We start from the raw sequence: 24,731 nt of genomic DNA, 5'->3' as shown, positions 1-24,731 counted from the left end.
ATAAAATTTGAAATTTGACAAATTTCTGCTTCGTAATAATTATATTTCAATGCAGTTTAATCGTTTTCTTGCTCTGTAATTATTGAAGGATACTTCAATGTACGTAACTGAATCATTTTCTTAACCTAACCTTAACCCTTCGCTGAATAACATATATTTTTTTACTTTTGGGAAGTTTCCCACAGTATCTTTTAACAAGTTTTGAGGTGGTCGATAACCTCGTGAAAGCGCAATATTTTCAACTGTTTTTTTTTTCTTTTTCGTTTACGTATTTCCGTTACCAGCCACGTTTAGAATATGCCTATCACAATTTAATACAACAAACTGATACTAGCTGGTCGTTATCACCACTTATAAACAGCTCTTAGATTGCAGCTACATTGTAGAGTGTTTGTAGACTTTGCAAAGCAAAACAACTTTTCCCGAGCAAACAAAAATCGCACACTTCAGTAAAATAACACGTCGAAACACGAACAGTATTATTATAGCCTCAAACTTAAGCTTATCATATTATTTTAATCTTTGGAGTCAGGCCCAATCACGGTTCTGCGAGACAAAGTGTATTTGTCAATGACTGATACCAGAACTGATTGGTGCCAGATGAAATTTCAATCTCCTTGAAATTTGTTCTTCTATAAATACTCGGGTACTGCGTCAAATTGCTGCTTGTTGGGAGAATAGCCAGCTCTGGGCAAGATGAAGGTTTTCGCGCTTCTGCTGTTAGCTGGAGTTTCTCTTGCTCATCGCGGTAGAGGAGGTAAGGCATCCACTTAACCTGGCTACATCAAATGTTGATATCTTTTGATCACTCCATTGGTCCTATCAGAATTACTGACCTTAACATTTTTAGTCTCAGTGAATTTCTCTACCGATACAAAATGTTATGCTCAGCGATCGAATTTGACGAACTAGAGAATTTTAGATTATCAGACAGCCAAACAGAACATTCTTTACGAAACTTCAAAAACTCAAAATGAATTAAATCTTTATTTCTTTGATCTTCAGACGTGTCCTATTGAAAACATTTCAGTGCGCAATGTTTTCCAGTGTTGTTCCATTGTTATGTAACAAGACTTTAAACTCTGCCGTTTTAATTTCCAAGAGAGAAGTACATCTTAAATGTTTTCACAAATTTACTGACGATTATTTTCAAAACATGTAGGTGATCGTGACATGCTCAAGATTGACCCAGAGGACCCCCGTTTCGTGAAAGGTAACAACTTCCTTATATTCGTCAAGGACGTCTTTCTTCCTCTAGTTTCTTGCCGTCTTCCTCGTTTTCCATACGCATTACTATAAATATCATTCTCAGAGGCTCTAGTGGCAACTCTAAGTCTTTTAGCGGAAAGAAACTCATGTTATTTTGCAACACATCGAATAACGTAATCACTGCATTGTTGGAGTGTCTGCGTCACTGCCTTTTTTTTCTGCAAATTATGTTCAAGTTGAGTGAAAATCAGAACTGCAAAAGACAATCGGGAGCAGCGAATTAAAAGATTGCACTGCAAAAATAAAGCGCTTAAAATTCTTTTGTTTAAAATACTTTCAACATGTTTGGATTGCTTAGCTAATTATTGCGTAACAGTTTGCAGGTTCTTTCCCTGACAATCTTGGTAATTCGTCGTACTCTTGTTCAAGTGGAGTAAAAAAAGCAATACAGAGATACAAAAGCAGACACTAATTTCGTCCTAAAACAGTATGATAGAACCAGGATTAAACAAACCTACTTTTTCCCTTAGAATTGAATCTTCTCGAAAAATCCATCAAGCAGCAAAATCGCCAAAACGAAACCAGTTCACCCTAAACGAAATCGCGTGATTTCCTGTTAATGACGTCACACGTGTTCCTCTGACCCCTGATAAACAAATTTGCTGCATCATCCAGCATTCTCACTGACATAAAAAAAGTCAAGTTTAAAAGCCACAGGTAAATACAAAGCCCTTGATAATGAATGAAAATCGCAGTAAACATTCGAATTCAAATAGCAACAGGAGAGCGAGCAAGAAAATAATAATCGTGGAACGTGACCGATAAACATTTTAGAAAAACTTGCTTGTCAACTCGGACGCAAGTTTTTGAGATAAAGGCTTTGTCCAGCTTATCTGTACATCTTTAAAATAAATATGAAATTTCCTCTCATCACTGAAAATCTATTGTACACAAGAATTTTTAAAATGTAACCTTTGATCGGTTGAGTGTTTATCAAAAAACTAATCCCTCTTTAGTGACCCTCAATTGATTCGGAAGTTGCATTTTTTTTTCGGAAAACGCACCGACCTCAATTGAGTGGAAAGGAAATTAGAAACTAGAAGCGTGTGAACCTTGCGGCCCCTTACCAAGACATATGACACATGAAAGACGTTGTTAATTTTCCCTAGAAATATCTATTTCTCATTATAAATAACTGGCCCAGGCGTATCATGCAGGCATATCATGCAGACATGTAATTAAGGTAACCTTAAACTGGTTGGGACAATTCAAAGAGCCTTTCACCTTTCTCAAGCTGTTTATTTAAAGAAATAGTTTTACAGATTTTCTAAGAAGAATAGCACTATCGGCTTAGGATAGGCGAATTTCCGTTTCAAACTGATTTAGGCATATTTTTCGTGTAATTTTCGCAGTTGGTGTGAAGTCTTATCGACTTAACCAACGTATTAGATGTAGAATCTCCTCGCATAACTCGAGAAAAACAAGATATCTTGGTGCCATTTCACCAAGATCATGTCAACTCAGTTCCACTTCTCTGACAACATTTATATTCAGTTGGGGAGCAAAAGGACTTGGGGCGGGCAAGTTGGGAGAGACGGATAAAAGAGAACCATGGTCGCTTTTGCACTGCGCATCTCTACTGCGCACGACTTTCGCGTCATTATCGCGCGCACATGAGCGCGTGCGCGTACAAAACGTAAGAGATTTCCCTCAAACTAAGCTCGATAGCAAGGTAAATGCTCCTTTTCTCTAAAACGAGCACGGTGACCCCTACTTTTTATTTCATAATTTCAATGAGAAAAAAAAATAGCAGCAATCTATGGCTACTTTTGTGGCAAAAGAAATAAATAATACAGAGAGAGACATGACGGGCCCAACAGCGCACGTCCAAATTATATTTCCTTTACAGGATAAAAAAATGCAGGGTATTTGAAGACATTTTTTCCGGGACGTAGATGAATAAACAATCAAAGAAAGTCAAACTCTGTGGGATATAACATGCTGCATTGAAAAAAATTCGAGATTATTTGTTGCGCAATGAGACTACCAAAAGTCACCTAAGTAACCGTATTTGTCAGCATTGTGGCGTGAAAACAAGCACGGTGACATCCATTACCGGTGAAATCCTTTTATTGCGTTTTTAACATCTCCTCGTCCTGTAACAACAGCATACCAAGTTTCATCGGCAAATTATGTTGGGTTCTTTTACCGGGGAATCACCTTAAGCCAGCGTTGATTCCCAGGGATGTTCTTCGTCCAAGTTAACCTTGAAACATATATGCGATGGCAAGCAGACTGGTTATGAGAATAAATAAACTAATCAACTAGCTATAGGGGATGTCTGTATTTACCGCCAAATTCTCAAACTAAACTTAAAAATAATGAGCGATGGTTAGTGAGGAGAATTAATTTTACGATCAGCATGGGAGCGAAATGGTTAGCATCTTTACTGACCAAAGATCGCTGAAGACACTTTTCTTTCTTCGCGTCTTCATATATTTATTTATTTACATTTATTTATTTTCGGTTTGTCCTTGATTATTGCTTGCTTTCTTTTGTAGTTGCTTTTCTATTGACTAAATCTTTGTTTGTCCTTCAGCTAGTGGTCAGTGGCTTGTTTGTCAGTTTGTTTCCTTGATTTCCGGGTTTTTAGATAGCTTTTTTGGGTTCTTTACTAGTTAATAGGTTTTGTATTTGATTCTGTAGCACGTTTGTTTGCTTCTTAGTTCGTTCATTTGCTTAATTATTTGTTATTTATTTATTTGTTTGTTTATTTTAGGTTACAAACCGCTGAACACTTATACCTACGATTATTGGGCGTGTGTAACCAGCGGTTTCCCAGAAACTGAGAGGCGGTTTGCTGGCCTGAAGATCACATGTGAAACAGATTTCGTGATCTACTCAGAGACACGTGCATTTCTCAAGGTCAATATCAGATAAGTGAAACTTGATCCATCTTATCGACTTGGGTTTTGAACTGAACCAGAGAACGACTAGATCGGAGGGGGGGGGGGGGGGGAAGAAACTCCCTTATATGGGCTACATAGGTACGTGCGGCCCCAAAGTGTATGGTTTTCAGCCGTTTTGGTCATAAATCGGGTATCGATTTTGGCCATTTTGGTCATAAAATAGGGTATGGTTTTTGCACTTTGGTCTTGAACTGGGTATGTTTTTTTTTAGGAGGACTACTTTTTCAGGTCATAAATAGGGTCCGTAAAATCACGGATTTTGGTCGTAAAGTTGTCCAGAGTTGTACAGAGAAGCGTGCTGCAGCCCGATCCAGCCAATTTTTCTTGGAGTACCTCCCCCCCCCCCCCCCCCGCCCCCGCCGGGACTAGATTAACTGGAGAATAAGACGCTCAATGTTCTCCGAGGCGAAGTCGAGGGTCGAAGAGAAACAATATCCTTGCAATTTTTCTTGTGGGGCCAGTCACTAGGTGTTTTGTTATACCTCCCAACTCAAAAAATAGATCAAACTGGGAAAAAATTATTTGCTTGAAGCCGGCTGGCACACAAATTTGCCGCGGTTTCAAGGTGCACGACCTGATCGCGTGCGAGTCGAAAGTTCAATTTGTTGTTTCCCTAAGGAGTGAGCGAGATTTGACCCTTGGATCGACCCGTTCTCCTCCAATCGGAAAACGTATTTGAGTTGGGAGGTATGTATAACAATATTGTTTTGTTTTTTCCTTTCAGATCAGAAACCCTATCCTGTATGAAGTAAATGGAACATCGCAATACTGCAAGTCTCGATACGGTGGCTCGCTGAAGATCTCCCCAGTCTCCGAGGAGCTCGCACCTCTTCTTGAGCGTCCAATTGAGTTTGAATACAAAGAAGGGAAGGTTGGAAAGATTTACTGCAGCGACGAGGAGCCAGAATACATCTTGAACATCAAAAGAGGAATTCTCTCTATTCTTCATCATAACTTCACCAAACCCGAGCTTTCCATTGACGATAAAGAGCCACGAATGTACAAGAACTGGGAGGTAGTTTATTTTTCATTTAGCTCTTATTAACCTGAGCCCGGTTGTTCGAAAGCCGATTGACGCTAATCCAGAATTAAAAGTTAATCAGAGGTCTAATTTCTCTTGAATCAAAGTGTTTTCACTGTCCATGTTTCCTGGAGTTCGACATTAATCAAAGCCAAAATCGAAGGACAAAAAAGTTAAACAGAAAACTTCACTGAAGAGTTACAAAATTGAAATAGAAATTTACGCTAATCCTGGATTAGCTTAATCGTGCTTTGAACAACCCGCCCCTGGCAGGAGGTATGTATAGGAGAATCTTGATTGAGGTCTGCACACACTACCTCAGTCAAGATTCTCCTATACAGACCGACTAAGCTCGGTTAATAAGATATTTATTATATGGCAAACAAAAAAACTTTAATATGTTTAATGTAGCTGGTTTGTACTAGCTGATATTTTGCTTGCGAAAGGTGATGAGCTGAATTTAAATCTGCCAAAGTTTGCTGATCCTTTTTACTTTATTTTTCTCACCAGGCATTTTGGCACTTCCATAAAAAATATTTTTTAGAAGAAAATAGTCAATATATTTGTATTTTAGTTTGCAATTTTTTAACTCCAAATGTAACCAGTCTAGATGTCGGTCTAGACCGCGGTCAATATCGATTTCAGGCAATCAAATTCGTGAATTCGGTAGTTCTCAACCCTTGTAACACACAGTCCGATATAATAAAATACTGTCCTTGTGAGTCGTTCAGCGTTTTATTGCAGAGAGTTGCGTCCAAATTATAAAAGTTTTTGATGATTTTCCGAGGACTTTAAACTGATTCCCACATATATTTTATAATAATAATAATAATAATAATAGTGATAATGATAATGATAATGATAATGATAATGATAATAATAAAGACATTATTTAAGGAGGGTTAACACTTAATTAGTTTAATTTGAGATGATTATCCAAAGCTGAATCGATTATTCCCAAACGTTTCACAGACATTTCCGAAGATTTTGTTGTTGTTGTTGTTTTTCATTTCAGTGCAATTTGGAGCTAATTAGTATTGGTATCTTCAGGGACAGCAAATAGCTTTTTTTGTGCTTTTTGTTAGACAAACAGCTAGAAAGTAAAACTTGAGAAAAAATCTGGTTTTTTTTCTTCACAGTTTGGCTCACATGGAATGTGTGAAAATTTGTACGATGTGCGATATATCCCGGAGACCAAGACGATCAAAGAAATGCAAGTCTCCAAGATCTTAAACATGAAAAACTGCACAGGAAAACCACGAGTGTTTTCTAACGTTCCTGGAGTTCGTTGCCTCAACAACAGCTGCAACATCGACGAGGTAGTTCCCACCTTGTTCTCTCTGTCTGTATATGTCTGTCTGTCTTTCTGTCTGTCTGTCTGTCTGTCTGTTAGTCTTCTTGTTCATGTTAATCTAGTTTGTGAAGACTTTTTCCCCTACCGTCCATTTTCCCTTTCCTTCATCATTTCTCGCCCCCTTCGATTTAGATTTAATCCAAATTGAATGAAAAAGAAGATTCTCCAACTACCCGTCCAATTGTATTAGCATTTTCTCAGGATAGTGAATTATTGCTAAGGAAAATTAAGGAATTTTTAATTTAAACGACGACTGGCTGATATTCCAAACATTTACGATGGGGCACGAAAGACTGGAGTTTCTTTGGATTCTTTTAATCTTCTATAAATTTGCAACATTTCCCCTTTGTAACGTTCAGTTTAGACTTTTACGTAACGCTCTTAGCACGCAAGAAAAGGGGAAACGGTTGCCCCCAGAAAAGAAGTATACTGACTGAGAGAACGTGCAATTTACCGTGACGTCATCTCATTATTTGGTTGTCATCTATTTTATTCGCAGCCATTGAAGATTTCCGTGTCCTCGTCATGTGATCTGCTGGGATCGGAAGACAATTTCGTGGTGAAGAAATGTAATGTAGAGGGAAAATACATTTTTACGCCAACGCAGATGAAAGGAAGTGGAATGACTTTAACTAAGTACATAACTCCTTTACTTATTCCCCGATTCATGATGGCGGTTGTTAGGAAATGATAAAGTCGTTTCTGCATCATATGAAGTCATTATTCCATGTTACATGGACCTCAAATAAAATACTTTTTGCACGTCTTGTAAATCCTCCATGGTTCACCGTTATACATAAATAATTTTCTAAGAATAGCCCCTCTTCTGCCCTCGGGCCCAGCAGACCGAAAAAAAGCCTTGTACGTCTGAATGGGGTTGAGGTAGCAAAACGACAAGGACAAAATAATAAAGTAACAAATTTATAAACCAGAAAGAGACAATTATAGTTAAGATAAGGGAAGATTGAGAGGGACTGGGAACGACGTTCAGTGTGAAGCGCATGCTAGCAAGAGCTGCAAATCATTTATAATCGAACAAAGGTGAAGTAGAAAGTGTTGAATTATAAAAGAAAGACCGCCAGATAGACAGTTGCAATGCTGAAAGAGAATCACCTACAACCAATTTTGTGATTGTTACTTTCCAGACAATATGTGACGTTTAAAGAAGTGAAGGCTGAATCAGAGAGCTGTGAGTATTTTTTTCTATACAGACTGCAATTACTAAGGCTATTTTATTGTGGTTTTGTACTTTTTTAATTCGTCTTCTCCTTTGTCTTAATTGTTCTTCCACATCTTAATTGCATACGCAAAGAACAATGGAAAAAGTAAAACTTTTATCAGGCAACGCGGAATAACTTCGAGTCAATGTTTCAGATGAAGTTGGAGGTGACATTCCGAGGACACTTGAAATGACATATTATGACGAGGAAGACAAACCGCTGACCGAGAAGGAAAGGAGTGAAATTGCCATGAAGGTTAGTTTCTTGGGGGAAAAAATGTGTATTTGGTTGCGGCGTTTCTGTCGCTTTAGTGTTAAACCATCGAACATAGATAGGCCAGTTTTCAATTCAGCCAAAGGCAACTTATTCATTTAAAATAGATAAACACAACCAATTATTTAAATCCCCAAAAATCTAAAAACGCTCCTTTTCCCCTCCCTTAATTATCCTTGTCTCTCTGCACACGTTTTTCCATAACTCATATCATTCTTTCGTTCGTTATTAATTGTCTTTAACTATTCCACTATTCCATTCAGACGGAGAAGATGATGGATTCTCTCGTCAAGAGTGTGGAGCAGAAGGAGTGGAAGGCATGGAAATTCACTGCTTTGGTGGAAACCTTACGCAAGGTCGACAAACAAACACTTCTGGAGATGTGGGAACACTGTTACAATGACGACAAGCACAGGTGCTTGCTAGAATTTGTTTTCAACCGTATGGATTTTAATCCTTTGAACTTAGAGATGAGCTTTGTTTACTTAATTTTGATACCCTCATTGTATATTCCTTAGAAGTCATTTTAGACATTTTAAAAGGTGGCAATGGGCTTGAAAATTTATGATTGTTAAAAGACATTGTGGAAGTTTTGAGTCTTCTCTAATAGCGCGACACAACAACAACGGCGTTTGTTCGACCCAAAGACCAACGTAAATTTCAATAACTAAAGAGCTAGGAAGCCAGATCAGTCTTTGCTGTTTTCATGAGTGCCCTCTATCCTGTTGGAATTGGAATTTAGAGATGTTGGTTTTCATGGAAGGAGGAAAATTAAACCGGCCATGAACCAGGAGAAAACCCTCGGACTGGCAAGCCGAGAACAAATAACAAACTCAACCCACATATGGCACCGGGCCAGAATCGAAGTGAGAGGCGAGCGCTTCACCTTTGTGTCATCCTTTCTCCATCCCTAGCCTGAGCTTGCTTTTACTTATGTAGGGAACTTCCTTTAAAGATAGCTAAACTAAGTCCCTTAAAAAATAGGCAATGGTTCCTGGAAGCGCTGCCTTATGTCTACAAGGAGGAAGTGTTTGAACTCATTGCGGAGAAAATCTACACACGAGATCTGGAACCGAAGCTGGCAGTCCCAGTTCTTCGCGGTCTGGCTTTAACCACCAACGCAACCGAAAAAATGTGTCAGGACATTTCGGTAAGAAACAGGCTTACATGTCTTTTAATTCTGTGTGCTCCGCATTAAAACTTGTGGCAAAATCTCCCATCGCCTGATTTTTCTATATTATGCGTTTAAACTAAGTTTACACTTATTTCCACACTTGTTTTCCGTCTCTTGCTAAGGATCTCTGCTCTCGTGCTGCCGTGCAAGAAGACGAAGCTCTGAAAATGACCTGCTACCTTACATCGGGAGCTTTGATGCATGAATACTGCAAGAAAAAGGATCATACCTGCCTCACTGACAAAGCAACGGTAAGTTTACCCACATAAATTCGTTTAGCAATTTGGATTGGCTGTTTACTACGCGCGAAAATTCAAAATCGAGTAACAACGAATCAGAGACACTACAAGGTTTTCTGTAGAGTTACGTCATCAGTGTGGAATCTTTCGGGTTCAGTCTTAGAAGTGTATCGAACGAGAAAAGAATTAAGCGAAAAGAGAGGCGAGAGAGAGATTTCCTTATCCGCGAGACTACCGGGGAAATTTCCTTTGTGAAAAGCTGTTTGACCCATGATTAGAACCTCACCCCAATGTGCACTTTTACAGGAGCTAAAGAACCGTTTGCTGACCGCCAAATACCAGGAAAAGATGTTCATTTTGAAAGCGATCGGTAATTTTGGACACAAAACCCTCTACAAACCTCTCCTAGACATCATTCAAGACCACAAGAACACACTGGAGTTACGCGTGACAGCAGTTTACGCCTTGAGAAGAATTGCTCCTAAAGTCCCACAAAAGGTAATTTACTTTGCTAGTCACACAATATTCTTCAAACCTAATCGCTGTTGACATATTGAACACCTGATCACACCACTGTTTGTCTACCCTCCTTCGGCTATGTCACCATCATCACTGGTGACAATACAGTGAGAAGAATTGCTCCTTAAGTCCCACACTCTAATAGTCACGCAAGATCCTTGAAAACCTACTCGCTGTTCACATTAAACGCCTACTCACGCCACTCTGTCTTCCCTCCCTCGGCTATGTCATGCTATCATTGTTAGCTTTTTTGATGATCGATGTGCAAAACTACTTTCAAATAAAGAGAAACATAATATACGATTAACTTGAAAATTTAGTTGGGCAAAATATTCTTCAAGTTGCACCATCTGCGACTCTTCTCTGCAAGCAAAGGCAACGAGATATTGTAAGCCCTATAAATTGACATAGGCTTTCGACGCAACAGCCAAGTAGTATATTGCCGATGGCATTAATAACATATTCTTTTTTCATTAAAATAATGAAAGGTTGCAGGAAAATGTGTCGAGCAAAAGGACATGAATGATCTGAGATCTTTCATATATTCACTTGAACAGAATTGTTTTCTGTTTTCCACGAAATCAACTTTGTATTACAATAAAATTGCAATAACTTATAACGTCCTTACCTACCCCTCTCTAGGTACTACCAGTGCTGTTACAGATTTTCCGTCAACCTTTGATTGACACAGAACTGCGCATGGCTTGTTTCGTTATCATGTGTGACTGCAAACCAGGTCCAGCGGTGTTCAACCTGATTACCAAGCAGCTCTTTTACGAGCGCACCAATCAAGTGCGATCATTCGTGGTGTCTTACATCAAGGGGATGGCATTCTCTAAATATCCTTGCGATGAAAGGATGTAAGCTAAAAGATTACTGTTGTTACTACAATTTACCTCTTTTGTGGTTGAAACGATTCGACAAAATAATCATATGTTTTTCGTCTCAGTCTGGTCTTATGCACCTCCCCTCAACAGCCGGCTAGTCTGAACGACCAAAAGTGACCTCAAAACGTACTAATATAATTAGTTTTCTGCGAATTAGAAAATAGAAAACCGTTTTTCAGCCAGTCGAGCCATCGTAGATCATCTAAAGCTTTTTGTACCTTTAGATTTCAATTTCTAGGGATAATCAGCAAACTTTCGCCTTTTCAAAAACTGCTCCGAATTGATGTAATATATCAAGAACGAAAGACCGTGTTTGACTACATTTCCAAACACCGAGAAGAGAGTTGAAATTACGACGCGCAGCGGAGTATTATCAACGACCTTCAAGGTGTTTGGAAATGAGGTCAAACACTGTCTTAAGTATTTGATATATCTTTTCAATGGCAGTTAAAACTATGGAGACAACGGGAGAAATAAAATCGTAAAAATCTATGCTAATTAAGATCAAATACCCAAACACCGTTACGGTCATTATGTCCTTTGTTTAAACTCGATGGACTATCAATGAGTTTGAGAGGTACACATATCTAACTGGAGTTAGATTCACGAGCAGATGTACTATTCGGAGCATGTCTCCCTTAACATTCAAGCGCAGCCCACTATGTATTGACGTTTAAGTCATTATGTCCTCAAAAGATCGCTCCCCCACCCCACCCCTCACCGTCATATGCCGACTTGTCTTTGTTCCTGAAAGTTTCAAAATTGAGAAGCACTAAAATTTTTATCACACTATTTGTAACTAATTGCTTGATTTTGTTACAGGGCTTCAACAGCAAGAGTTGCTCTCCGAATGCTCAGAAAGTACAAGTTGAGTTTCTTGAGCTCCAAATGGCTCCACTTTGGCGAATACTCCGGTAAGTAAAAAAAAAAAACAGTCGAAATACCTCGTAGAGAAAAAAAAAAACTACTAAGATTTTACAAGGAACCAAGAGGAAATTTATCAAAACATTTTCCCCGCTAGATCACTAATGCAGTTATATGTTGCTATTAAAATTATCCGACTTCTAAATAACTGGATATGAATTTCAAAATCATCTTAGTGGAGAGCGAACCTTAAGAAAAATCTTTTTCATGTTATTCAGTCTCGCTGTTTTAAGATTAATTTTTTTGGCTGTGTCTTCAGAGCTTCTTCAAATGGGCGGATCAGTGGATCTCCAGATGATTTCGACGCCATCAAGTATTATCCCCAGAGCTCTCAACACTAAAGTCAAGATGCAGGTCCTTGGAAAGTCTCTCAATTTGTTTGAGGTGAGTACAAATGCAGCGAAATCATTGTCCTTGGGAACACTAGAAAATCTCAAAACAGTAATTTTCTTATAGAAAATGATAAAGTGCAGGAGTCGCAAATAGTTAATCAAACTAACAGGCCATCAAGGTAAGTGGATGGGTGACATTAAGAATTACAGACGATCACAAACGACGATAAATTGGACAAAGTTAGCCTGAATTTGAAAACATAGCTTCCTAGAAATTTAACAGGAAATCTTGAGGGACGGATGCAAGAATAGATGAAAGCCCGAAAGTGTGAACGCAAAAAACGGGCATAGCGCACGGAACGCGATTGAGTGTACAAAACGCACAAAACAACACATTTAGTGGACGAAACGCAAAAAGCGTATGCAACCAGGCACGAAGCACACGAGCACATTAAACGCGCGAAACTGATTAAGTGCACGGGATGCACGAAGCGCAGTGAGTTATAAGAAGAGCACCCGATTACAGTAAACTCGAAGCAAGGATGAAATCAAACCTCTCTCCCGGTCTAAAAAGCTTATTTCTTCCATATCGGTTGCGCCAAATGAACTCATGCATTTGAAAGTAAACTGACGATCGGTGAATAGGATTTAAGGGCGCAAACAAGGTGTCGCAAAATGCATTACTATACTAAATACCTTGTCTACCTGCGCTACTCTAACTGACCAGAATGTTCCTTTGATATTTCATACTTTGTTAGACTGGTGTCAGAGGTGAAGGAATACAAGAACTGCTTCAGCGTGTAGTAGGACCCCGAGGACATTACAGCAAGGAAAAATCTCTGTTTGGTTTGCTCAGGCCAAGGCGGAGTTTGAATAAAAACTTAAACGACAAAGAACTCAAGGAAATACAAAAACTAGTAAGTCATGCTTGTTGTAAAAGGTGAAATAAAAATAATCCGGTGAGTGAACTTTTTCAAGAACTTGCGACTAGAAACTTTTCGCGAACAACATCGTTGCAGAAATAACTGATTTACGTTACTTTTTAACTACGAATCTCTCAAGCAGGCAATTAGCGTAGAGGCGAGAGCGCTCACCTCCCGGTTTCTTCCCTCCTGAAGCACCAACATCTCCAAATTCCAATTCCATCAGAATAGAAGAATCGCATAAAAACCAGCTAGGGCTGATGTGGCCTCCTCCCTTAATATTATAATACATTTATTTGTTTATTTATCTCGAACTATCCTTAAGCTGAATATCTATAAGACAGTGGCGTTCAAATCCAGATAGAAACCGTGATTAAAAAAAAAAAGCGTCTGCGGCGCAGTCTATTTTCTCTAAGATACTTAGCTTAGAACGTAGCCATTCAGTCGCTATTTAGCAGATGACGACTATGTGGAACATACCATGACGTATATTGCACGTGCAAAGTCATTTTACTGCAACATTGTCAATTCGAAGCTGTTGCCGTTGGTAATTTCCAGAGTTATATGTGAGGTTTCGTCCTGATCAGAGTGTTCCTTGTTTTAATTAGCTTCCAATCACTGAATACGAAGAAGAGAAGGCGAAAGGCTCGTTTTACTTCAAAGTTCTTGGCAAGGAATTGATTTACAACTACTTCACTTATGATGACGTCAAAGAGTTGATCGAAGATGGAGTCATTAGGGTTAACAACGATCTCAAAGATATGCTAAAGAAAGGTGAGAAAAGACCTACTAACTTTGAAAAAAGTCAATTAAAGTTTCAGCTTATTGTTGTGTTTTGCTTTGTTTTGCTTTAGAAGTAAGGTTTTTGAAAGGCGCGGTGTCCTCGTGGTTAGTGCGCTCGACTCCGAATCAAGTGGTCCGGCCGGGTTTGAGCCCTGGCCGGGGACATTGTGTTGTGTTTTTTGGTAAGGCACCTGACTCTCGTTGATCCTCTCCTCTCTCCACCCTGGTGTATAAATGAGTACCGGCGAATTTAATGCTGGAGGGTAACCCTGCGATGGACTAATATTCCATCCGGGGGATGTAGAATTACTCCTAGTCGCTTCACGTTACTGAACCGGAGACGAGCGCCGACCTGATGGACCACTTAACTCTCATACAGACTTAACCTTCCGTACCTTTAGTAAGGTTTTTGTTGTTGCATTTTCTACAGGTAAAAACTGGAACATGACCAAAGTATTCGTACCTGTTGAGGTGAAGTTTTACCAGCCCTCATGTGTCGGTCTTCCTTTGAAATTCTCTCTGGAAAGTGTTTTGTTCCTGCGGGTGAACACTACCGTTAAAGCTGAAGTTCAACCAAAATTCTTTATTCCTCTTCCTGATCAAGTGACAGTCAGTGGAAAGATAAATGTCAGGTATGGCTTTGCATAACAGATTAAATTATTGTATTTTTCTTCTGTCGAATAACACCTATACCAAAGCCGGGTGCAGAACCGTTGTTTTCCTCCTATGGCTCTCTCCTTCGCAGAGGTTCCCGGGACTGAACGGGCGCGTGGGGGACGATGGGAAGTGAGAAAGGGCGGGAGCCTCGCCTCTCTTCTCTTTTTCCACTTCCTGGAGTTCCCCGCGCGCTTCCTTTATTACATCTCCCCATCCTCCCAAGCCTACACGGCTTTCATTGGTTATGATTGTCGTGAAGCAAATTTTGCGATATTTTTCAAGTCGTATATTATTCACAACAATCGTCAGTAAGCTTTAATTAGGTTTCATTTACAAGAAACAGTTTTCGTCGTAGACTTCTCGTAAGCTTGTCGACCCTAACTATCTTTTTTCTTTTTCATCTGTAGTGTCTTGCACTCCACGTGGGGAAAAATGAAGGTTTGCCTGCCTCAACTTGAGACGGGCTGCAAAATGAAAATGAAGATTAATATGACAACAAGTCTAGGAGGCAGTCTGCAATGTAAACTCAAAGATCAGAGTTACACTACAGAGCTTGATGTGCCAAAGGAAAGACAGGAAATTTTCTCAACAGAGTAAGCATATATTTCGGACCCTTTTTTATTATGCGTGGCTTATACCTCTGTTCAGTCCAACAAGAATGGCACGCAAATCCGTCAAGAACATCATTTGAGTCATTTTGCAATATACTTCAATTATCCAGTGAAGTTGCCTGGAATATTACTTGATATCTGCTGAACAGAGATGGCAGACATTAAGAACTTCCTGGGCATATACTGTCATCTTGACAAGGATTCAAATAAGAAAAAAACATCATTATCACGTTTGTCTAATCAATGGTCCATTTCTATCCCCAATTCCTGATGGGCACCTGTCAGTTATCGAGACTTTTGTTGGGTTTCCTACATGGTCGTAGAATCGTTTACTAGTTTTTTTTGTTCAAATGTCAATTGTTGAATCGTTTTTTTGTTTTTTGTTTTTTTGTGTGTTTGTTTGTTTTTTTATGCGACAGAAAACAAGGCTACACATTCCTGATGTACACCAAACCAGTAAAACCAGAAATGAAGGACTGGTCATCTCTATACAGGAGCTCAAAATTGGACGGATTTGAAATCGGAGACGTTTCTGATGTATGTTGGGCATAATTCGTTTAAAATAGACACTCATAAAAATCCAACAAATCGAAATCAAAATCAACAAACAATTAAATTTTCCTCGCCTGTGTCTTTAAATTCGTTACTGTCACAAGTTGGAAGAATAAGGTAGCATTCGTAATATTTTCATCTCGCAAAACGACGGTGTTCTAGGCATATTTCGCCTAAAAGCGAAGTTATTTAATAATTATTGTAGCATCGTTTTGACCAAAAATGCCCGGGGGAAACTACCATATAAAAAGGTCGGAGATGCTCATCTGAAAATTTGAATGAAACCCCTAAAAGAGACTAATCAGGGCGCGGGTCGAACTTTATATTTATTTGACCTCTGTTAGATATCACTTAAAAGGGAAAGAACAGCATTTTTTATTATTAATTTCTTTGAGTGCACCCTGAAAGGACCCTTGAAAGCTAAATATAATGACTTTTCGTCCTGAACAACCCTGCTGAGACCAAAATCCGTGATTTACACCCCTAAGCGAGACGACGTTTCCATAAGGGAATTCTCCCCTCCCCTCCGGCAGAAAATGTAACAATCTCCCCCTGGTAGTGCTATGGTGATATCGGTCCTTCATGTAACTTCTCTTGAAGTTAAAGAACGTACTTCCCTTATCTGACAGATTGGAAGAAAACATCACCACCGCTATGCCAACTGGACTCTGAAAGCGGGATCTGGAAAATACCTGTCAGTGAATGAACAAAACGAACTCATCTTGAGCGAAGAACCCACTGTCTTCAAGGTCTTCTTTGTCGGCATGAACCGTCAGTTTGTCAAACTTTTTGTTACCGGGAAAGGATTTGTCAAGGTAATTCTTTCAAGAAATTGTCCATCACTAGTTGTTTACTGTACGTATTAGCTATGTCATTCAGTAGCATGTGAACAAGAGAAACGCGGTCGATTGTTTTGGCTACAATAGAGACACTGGCAGCTCAGATTTGACCGAGGCAGTGTCAGCTAATGTCCGTGGTTTGAAACGATTCCTGGTATTAGGGAACAAAAACGCGAAACAATGACTGAGGCAAATGCCTCAGGTTTGCCTGTTCCTAGCTACTGCCCTGCAGTTTGTCAAAGTTAACCTGTTTAAAAGTTATCCCAGCCTGTCTAACGCAGCACGTCGCTTCGTTGCGTCGCGTTAAGTCACGTCATGTTACGTTATGTTACGTTGCGTCCTGTAGGGCTGTTTGTCCAAATGTTTCTTTTTATATTTTAAGTATTCAGAATTGATAGTGGCTCTAGTCTTGTAAAATTCGTTGGTCTATGTATCGTAACGTCATTTCTTCTTAGCAGAAAGTGACCTGTTTTGGTCGGCCAATTAACAATTATTCCATGAGCGCGCGTTGGATATGGGATGGTAGATGGCCAATGAGGCGCGTAATCCTCTCATATCCAACAAGCACGAGTGAAATAATTGTTTTATCAAAAACGCTCCCAAAATAGAGAAAACTAACCTAACATGAAAATAAAAAGTTCCAAAAAATCATGCGTGCGCTTACCATATTTGTAGTGCATTGTAGAATGGCTCATATAACGACGTGGTGGCTAAGCCAATGATTCAGATTGTAATAAATGTTTATAGTATGTATCTTCGTTATACTGCACAAAATCCTCAAGAAAGATATAATATAAATATTGTCTTTTGATGTTCAGGTGAAGCCAGATTCCAACGGTTGCCTAGAGAGTGTTCAAGACGAACGCTATCCAAATCTTTTCAAGATCACTTACCCAAAGCGGAGCCTTCGAAATATTCGTCTAGCCACCGTGGTGTTTATTCACCCAAATAAATCCAAAAACCCCGAGGAATGGATGGGAGCGACCGCACCCATGAACACAGACCAGGTTCTGCTGTTCAAACACATGATCGAAGACATTAAACCGACAGACGGATATGAAGAGAAATGGAGGTACGTGAGTGATTTGCCCCTTGACGATGTTCCGGTTCAGGAGAGATTCCACCCTCGCCACATGAAGATCGAGTTTGTGACACCAGTGGAGGGCAAGGTTTGCTTGAGGCCAAACAAGAGTTATGAGACTATGTTCACCGTGCACCGACATTACTCAAACACAAGTGTAAGTATAGACTAAGTTCTTTTTTCCAGCTTATGTGGCTTACTAGTTCAGTGCTTATCTCGCGTTTCTACAGTAGTAAGCCATATTGCTACCGGGGGGGGGGGGGGAAGACTCCCATTTAAAAAGAACAGGGGTGCTCGTCGTATCTTTTAAAGGTTAAAAATGTGTTCAACCTCAAAAGGTCCACAGCAGCAGCTTTTGCAGTACCTTTTAGGGTACTGAGCCGAAACAAATATGACGGGAGATAATGCGTTGCTTTAAAATTGGTACCTCTTAGAGGTGAATTAAAGTTTCAAGCCACGCCCACACAAAGAGGAGCTTGGTACCTATTAGGGGTTCTTTTCAAAACTTCTGATGAGCACCCCCGTCCATTTTACATGGGAGTCTCCCCCCGGTTTGGTACTCTCCCTGGATGGGGTGTTATTCCATCGTAGGCGACCTCCGACCTTTTTCCTGTGCCCATATTACTCTTGGTCGATAGGAGGCACTGCAACAGTTAGCTATCTTACTCAAAACCACAGCGCAGTGGACCGAAGGGCTGAACTCGAACCTTTTGATTCAGAGTCCACGCACTAACCATTAGTCCACAGTGCTTCTTCCTTGGTTTGCAAGCAACACGATATTGGTTTAGCAATAGCTAGCAATATTGGTTTAACATTGGAAGTAGCACAATATGGGAAAAAAGGCCCACCAAAAAAACGGAATGAACTCGAACCTTTTGATTCAGAGTCCACGCGCTAACCATTAGTCCACAGTGCTTCTTCCTTGGTTTGCAAGCAACACGATATTGGTTTAGCAATAGCTAGCGATATTGGTTTAACATTGGAAGTAGCACAATATGGGAAAAAAGGCCCACCAAAAAACGGACGATGCTGATACTGAAAGAACTCAAACGTTTCTTATTTGTTTGTTTTTCTTCTGTAGGAGCTATGTTACGGAGAACGAATGCTTGGTCTTGATGTGTGCCTGAGTGGTCAATATATTGAACCATTGATGCCCCATGCGCCTGTTTTCCCGTTCTGTGGTCCAACAAAGTACAACGTCTCTATCAAACCAGGTCAAAATCCAACCCAGAAGATCCAGTTTACGGTAAAGCAGTATAAGTTATTTTGAAAAAGAGTATTAAGATTAGTATGTCATGTAAGACAAGCAACATGATGCATGAGCGTGACGTCATGCTGACGTCACAACTCAGGGATAACTTCTAGAGATCGGCCATTTTTTGTTCTTACTCGGTGTAGAAGACACAGTTGGCGTAAAACAATAGAGAAAGAAAGGACAAAAGAATGAGGAATATAATAAAAACAATAGGTTTGTGAGGTGGTGTTTTATTGTGACTTGTCCTGTGTCGTCTACATCAAGAAGGAGCCCCATCTTTTCCTAGAATAATAACAATTGAAGATTTTCTGAATGCTTTCGCGACAATTTGTCAAAAAGGCAACTTCTGACTAAGAATTGTCTTTATCTAGTGACTGAATTAAAGCAGTTTGACTGATAAAATCTCTTCTTGAATTTCCCTGCTCTAGTTTGGTAAGGGAGACCGCTTTGATGAACAATACCATACATGGAAGGCAGGAATGAAACTCGTAGGTACCAACCCAGAGAAAAAGATTGAAACTGACATCAAATATGACGTAGACAACAAGAAAACCGACTTCACTATTGATATGTATAACATGTATCCATGGTTACGAAAGGTCTGCATCAACAGTCACGTGATCACCAGCCAGGAAATCAGGTTTAACTTGAGTTTTGGCGAAGACTGTGAAGACTACAAATTTCAGGTGAGTAGGTGATAACCTTTTCAAAAACTCCACTAGATAAACGAATATTTTGTCCAAGGTTCCTCTTAATCATTTTTTCAACTCATTCCCAGTCCCGTATAGCTATCAAAGAACCCGGCCGCAGAGAACTGAGCTGGGTGACGTCATATAATAAGATCCCGGATACATTGCTGAAGTTGTGTTACAAGCTTCTGAAGGAGTTTACTCGACAATATTACGACAGGTAAATTGATCAGATTGATCAGTAATGTGAAAACTAACCAAGGTTAGGCTGAGTTTACTAAACTAACGAGCCTTTCGACTTTTGAAAGAATTGTTCATAGTTTTTGCTTGCAGTATAGCATAGTGAAAAAAATTCGGGTTTGTCGAATCGAATTCCTGAGTCGAATTTCCTAGGTTCCACTCCCAGTGTCCGCAAAAAATCTTTCTTTTGATTATTTGAAATATATAAAACTAAGTCGAAATGACCGTCATGTAAAAATAATTAAGTGTCTAATCTGGTTGAGGTCCTTGTTAACTAAGTTCTTCCGTGGACTTCTTGTTGCGCATTACGCATGCCGCGAAATTATGATTATCATGACTTCAAAGGCAATTGCTCAACTATAACAATCATAATTTCGGTCTCGAGGTTATGGTGTTTTGAAGACAGTCTTGATGGAACAAACTCCTTCCCAGGGTCTCTGGGGAGAGGAAAGAAGAGAAACTCTGGGAACGAGGTTGTTGATGGAATAGTTCATTTCACTGGTAGACCTGTGAAAGTTGTGTGTGATTGATCTAAGTAACTTTAATATTACTTACAAATTGTGTGTTATATGTACTCCACAGGTTCAGTGACTACCGACGGGGTCAGATTCAGCGAAACAAAGTTGACTTCACAGTGAAATTCAGAACTGAAGAACTTGTGGACCTTGAAGTTAAAACACCAACTTGCCTGCTAAAAATGGATAACGTCCAATTTGAAACAGATGGCTTTATACCACGTGGTTCCAACTACCACAGCACTCTAATGCACATGCTGGCAGTTGCTGCACGTGAGTAAAAGCTGATGCACCCGAAGATTTCACGAGACGTGCACGTGATATGAATACTGTAGCATTACTTATCAAGCAGTAAAGTAAAACGTTCAATTAATATAATCAGCACTTAAATTAGAAGCTTGCATCTTCAGTGAATGTCTTAACTTTTGGCTTGAAAATAGGAAATTTGATAAATTTGAGACAAGCTGCAACACTTTACAGCCGTCGTTTTGACCTGGACTGCACATGCACTGTACGTTTGACCACTGTGCTATGTTTTGATTTTCAGCGGTCTGCACCGTGGACCATGACTCATTCAAGACATTCGATGACGTCGAGTTCCAGTACTCGTTACCAGGCCACTGCACGCACGTACTGGCGAAAGACTGCACAAAGAACAACGTATTCATGGTGCTGATGTCCAAAGAAACTGAGATACCCGACAACAAAGTCATTGAAATATTTGTCGAGAGGGAAAAGATACGTATCGAGCATTTGGTAGAAGGCCGCTATCAAATACAGGTTGGTTTTAAACTTGTGAATTGCAATAGCAAGTTACGAGTTGTAGTGGGTGGTCAGAGTATTCATTTTCAGGGATGGAGTAGAATGTAATGGGAAATTACTTAGTTCTGCACGCTCAGTATATATGAATTATTGGAAGTGTGAGGTGAAAATAGCTGGATATTGGTCAAGATCTGTCTTTGCAAGTTCATGGACCAGGACGTAGCCATGAACATGCAAACTAGAGCGATGTCATACGGCTTGACCGACTAAGCTTGACTAAGCAAGGATTTGTTGCATGGCATAAGTAAGAATGACAAAGAACACCAGTTCCATCGCGAAACGGCGGGCAATCCCTATAAAGCGCAATTTACTGGTTCGGATAGCCAATCACAGCGCAGGATTTGGTTTTCCTTGCCCGCTTGCTGAGCTTGCATGCCATATAAGAAATCAACATTGCCACAGAAGAATAATGTAACATTTTATCGTGGTATCTTGTAGGTGAACGGAGAGATTGTCGACATGCCTAAGAACTCATACCGCTTGAAGAACGTCGCCACGATCTTCGTGGAGCCAGAAAAAGAAGAGTTACATGTGTCATGCGATGCTGGTTTGGAAGTAGAGATGGTTCGAGGAACTAAGGTGCTTAAATAAAAACCGTGATGATTCGATTTAGCTCCCCGCCCCTTCCAATAAGCACCCCTTTTTAAGGGCTATTTGGAGCATTAACTCTCTTAGGCCTGGTTCACGCACAATCAGCGACATAACAACATAAACGACATACTGACATAACGACCTGGTAGCTTATGTCCCAACCTGAACATCAACATAAAAGCATAAGCCGTTAGGAATAGATCAGGTTTTTTTTCTTTTATGTCGTTGTGTTCATGCTGTTAGTGTTGCTATTGTGTCATTGTGTCAGGATGTTCACCCTGCAAACATAACAACACATACATAACGTCCTTGTTATGCCATTTCGTTTATGACGTTATGTCGCTATTTTGAACTAGGATTTACTTTTCATCCTGTCTTGCAAGAGATTTTTACCAGGGTGTGGGTTCACGTTTGTTATCTGCTTTGTTTTCCACAGATTGATGTGCGTGTTTCTCCATACTTTTTCAACCGCACGTGCGGTATGTGCGGCGACTGTAACGCCGAGTGGTACCGTGATCTAAAAACACCCATGGGCAAGGAGTACACTAGCCGTGACAGGCTCAAGTATGGAAACATGTGGATGGTGCCTGAAGAAACGTGCCTCACAGGTATGTTTCGTAATAAATAGATTTCGTCAAGTCCAAAAGCGGAGCTCCTAATTACAATAAGTTATCACTGGCTTATGCCTACGATCCAATCGAAAACCAGTACCTGGGCAGCGGTCAACTTCAAAAAACACGTGACCTCGATGAGCGCTTAACCTGAGTCCGCGATATGCTCACGTGATGCTGGTCAGTGGATACCTTTTTAAAAGGTGTCAATTGACCATAACATGGATGTCCAATATCAAAGATGTGCGCTGTAAATTAAGGCTGCATGCCTCGGCCGACCTATCAGCTTGAGTATGGCCGCCGTGTTCAAGCACGAAAGACCGTGTATGACCACATTTCCAAACACCAAGAAGAGATTTGAAAATACGGGGCATAGCGGAGTATTTTTGACGACCTTCGGCTTGTTTAGAAATGTGGTCAAACACGATCGTCATTGTTGAATATATCTACTTAAGGTGGCTCAAAACGGTTTCTAACACTTAGATTTTGATGGGTCGTTATAACCACTCTTTATCACTTGATGCTACAATCATGGTATCAAAAAACTGCCCAATCATTGGTGAACACGTTGTTATTCTTTTGGTGACGCGATAGGTAACCATGGCAACAGTATGACCTCCTAAAATCACACTTAATAACAGCTTTAGGGGCTTATAATTCAAAAACGGCACGGCGAAATTTTTTTATATCATCAACTTTTGATAAGCATGAAAAGACGCAACTTTTGGCAAAGTTTAAAAAAATTCTGTATATGGAGTTCAGAGCCACCTTAAATTTTCGAAGACAAAGCGGGGAAATAAAATTTGCTAATTAAGTTCAGATATCCAAATACCGTTAAGCCCTGGTCAAACGGCGCGTGATGGTTGATGATAGTTGTAGAAAGTGAACACGCTTCCGTTACATTTGACCACCAACTCTCATGTACTACCATCAACTGCCATTCACTTTGAGCTTGTTCAAATTCTTCATAACAGACGATGATAGCTTTTCCCGCGCATATGATAGTTGCCGATAGGTAAGGGAGAATGAACTATTATGCACTATAATGCAACGTTTGACCACGGCTTTATGGTCATGATACGGTCATAATTTCCTTTGTTTCACTTAATGAATTATTAATGAGGCTTAAAACCGTTTACAAAGGCCAGTCATAAAACGCACTGACGTGAGGAAGATTTTCGTTGTCACTCCATACTTAGGACGGACACTTGTTCTTTTAGGTGGCTGTCATTTCAAGAAACAGCACGTTCTGGAAAGTAAAACCATCGAAGAACAGAACTATAACTGCTACCCAACCACCCCAGTCCTTCGCTGCCTTGATGAGTGCAAGGCTACCAAGACCAAGATGACACTTTTCCCAATGACGTGCGTGAAGACCGGAAGTGGCGAATCAGCCAAGATTTTCAAGAATATAGAAAAGCGCACGCTGGACTTGACCGGAAGTGAAGTCTTCTACAAGCAGAATCTTCGCGAAGACATAGAATGCGACTGCAGTGTTTGTGGTCGATCTTTGAACGGATCTTAACCTGGTACTGATATTGTTTCATCGACACCGTTTACGACGCAATGATTTTTGGAATTAAATTACGTCCTGCTCGAATTGATTATTGATTGATTATTTTGAGGGGACAGTCAACTGTGTTTTGATTTAACTTTGTTTTATGTTTAAGGGGGTCAACGTTTCTTAATTCGATTGTTTCTTTTTGAGTTTTATTTGATGTCAGTTTGGCATAGTAGTAACACGTATTTTTGTATTTGCAGTTGTAGATTTAATAAACAGTGGCACGTTTGTTATACTCATCTAGTGATACCGTAGATCATATTGATATACAGCGTCTGATAGAATGTTTGCGTTGTTTGTAGTAACATTAACCGATTATGTTAAAAATCAATAGCATTCGAATAAAAAATAAATAAATAAATTATATTATGCATCACTTTGTGTATACTCTTCCTTCACGTTAAAGGCTACGCTACCAAGGGGTATTGGTAGCGGGTATGAGTCGTTCTGTGGAAACATTTACACAGTGACAGGAGATACCTTGTCAGACCGCCAGTGCTGGAGGCTCAGTCTGACTCGTGCCCAGTCGCTGTCTATCAAGGTTGGACAACTCTAGTACCGTCGATTAATAGCGACTGGGTACGAGTCAGCTGGTGGATGCTATTCGATGACATAATGACAGAGGTAACCGAGCCTACATAGAAGTTCACGTTCAGCGAATCCGCCAGACGTGACCAAGAAACATCAAAGGAGAACCACAGCGTTTACCAAATGACAACTGATCAATAAAATTTACAATTGTGAAGAACGTTATTTATTCATTTCTAGCCCCTAGTGCTTTTCCTATAGTATGCGGAACGAAAAGAACAAGGGGAAGAGAGGATGACATCTTTGTGAATAGCTTTGTGACTAGCCCAGCCGCCGACCGTCGTTCAGCCGT

The 24,731-nt window shown here is 40.0% G+C and overlaps 1 protein-coding gene and 1 long non-coding RNA gene across 2 annotated transcripts; one reads left to right on the top strand and one right to left on the bottom strand.

Moving 5' to 3' along the window:
• The first annotated feature begins 622 nt into the window (after positions 1-622).
• LOC110062192 (vitellogenin-like) lies at positions 623-24,227 on the top strand. The gene is made up of 30 exons (XM_089287139.1): positions 623-757; positions 1,163-1,213; positions 3,989-4,134; positions 4,903-5,193; positions 6,339-6,518; positions 7,053-7,189; positions 7,699-7,742; positions 7,928-8,028; positions 8,310-8,461; positions 9,031-9,196; positions 9,343-9,471; positions 9,766-9,957; positions 10,621-10,838; positions 11,688-11,779; positions 12,049-12,173; positions 12,880-13,038; positions 13,653-13,818; positions 14,258-14,459; positions 14,892-15,077; positions 15,515-15,632; positions 16,277-16,462; positions 17,305-17,724; positions 18,649-18,813; positions 19,251-19,508; positions 19,601-19,731; positions 20,334-20,539; positions 20,814-21,046; positions 21,527-21,667; positions 22,116-22,287; positions 23,511-24,227. The coding sequence occupies exons 1-30, from the start codon at positions 697-699 to the stop codon at positions 23,813-23,815; spliced, it is 5,133 nt and encodes a 1,710-aa protein (XP_089143265.1). The 5' UTR covers positions 623-696; the 3' UTR covers positions 23,816-24,227.
• Positions 986-1,900, bottom strand: LOC149114539 (uncharacterized). The gene is made up of 2 exons (XR_016206493.1): positions 1,728-1,900; positions 986-1,462 (listed from the first exon to the last, which is right to left on the bottom strand). It is a non-coding gene; the product is annotated as an uncharacterized LOC149114539 (long non-coding RNA).
• Positions 24,228-24,731: the final 504 nt, after the last annotated feature.

This window comes from Orbicella faveolata, unplaced genomic scaffold, assembly GCF_042242905.1.
Source record: "Orbicella faveolata isolate gen_17 unplaced genomic scaffold, um_ofav_v1 contig_14, whole genome shotgun sequence".
Lineage (NCBI taxonomy): Eukaryota > Metazoa > Cnidaria > Anthozoa > Scleractinia > Merulinidae > Orbicella > Orbicella faveolata.
This window is presented reverse-complemented; position numbering and strand designations above follow the sequence as displayed.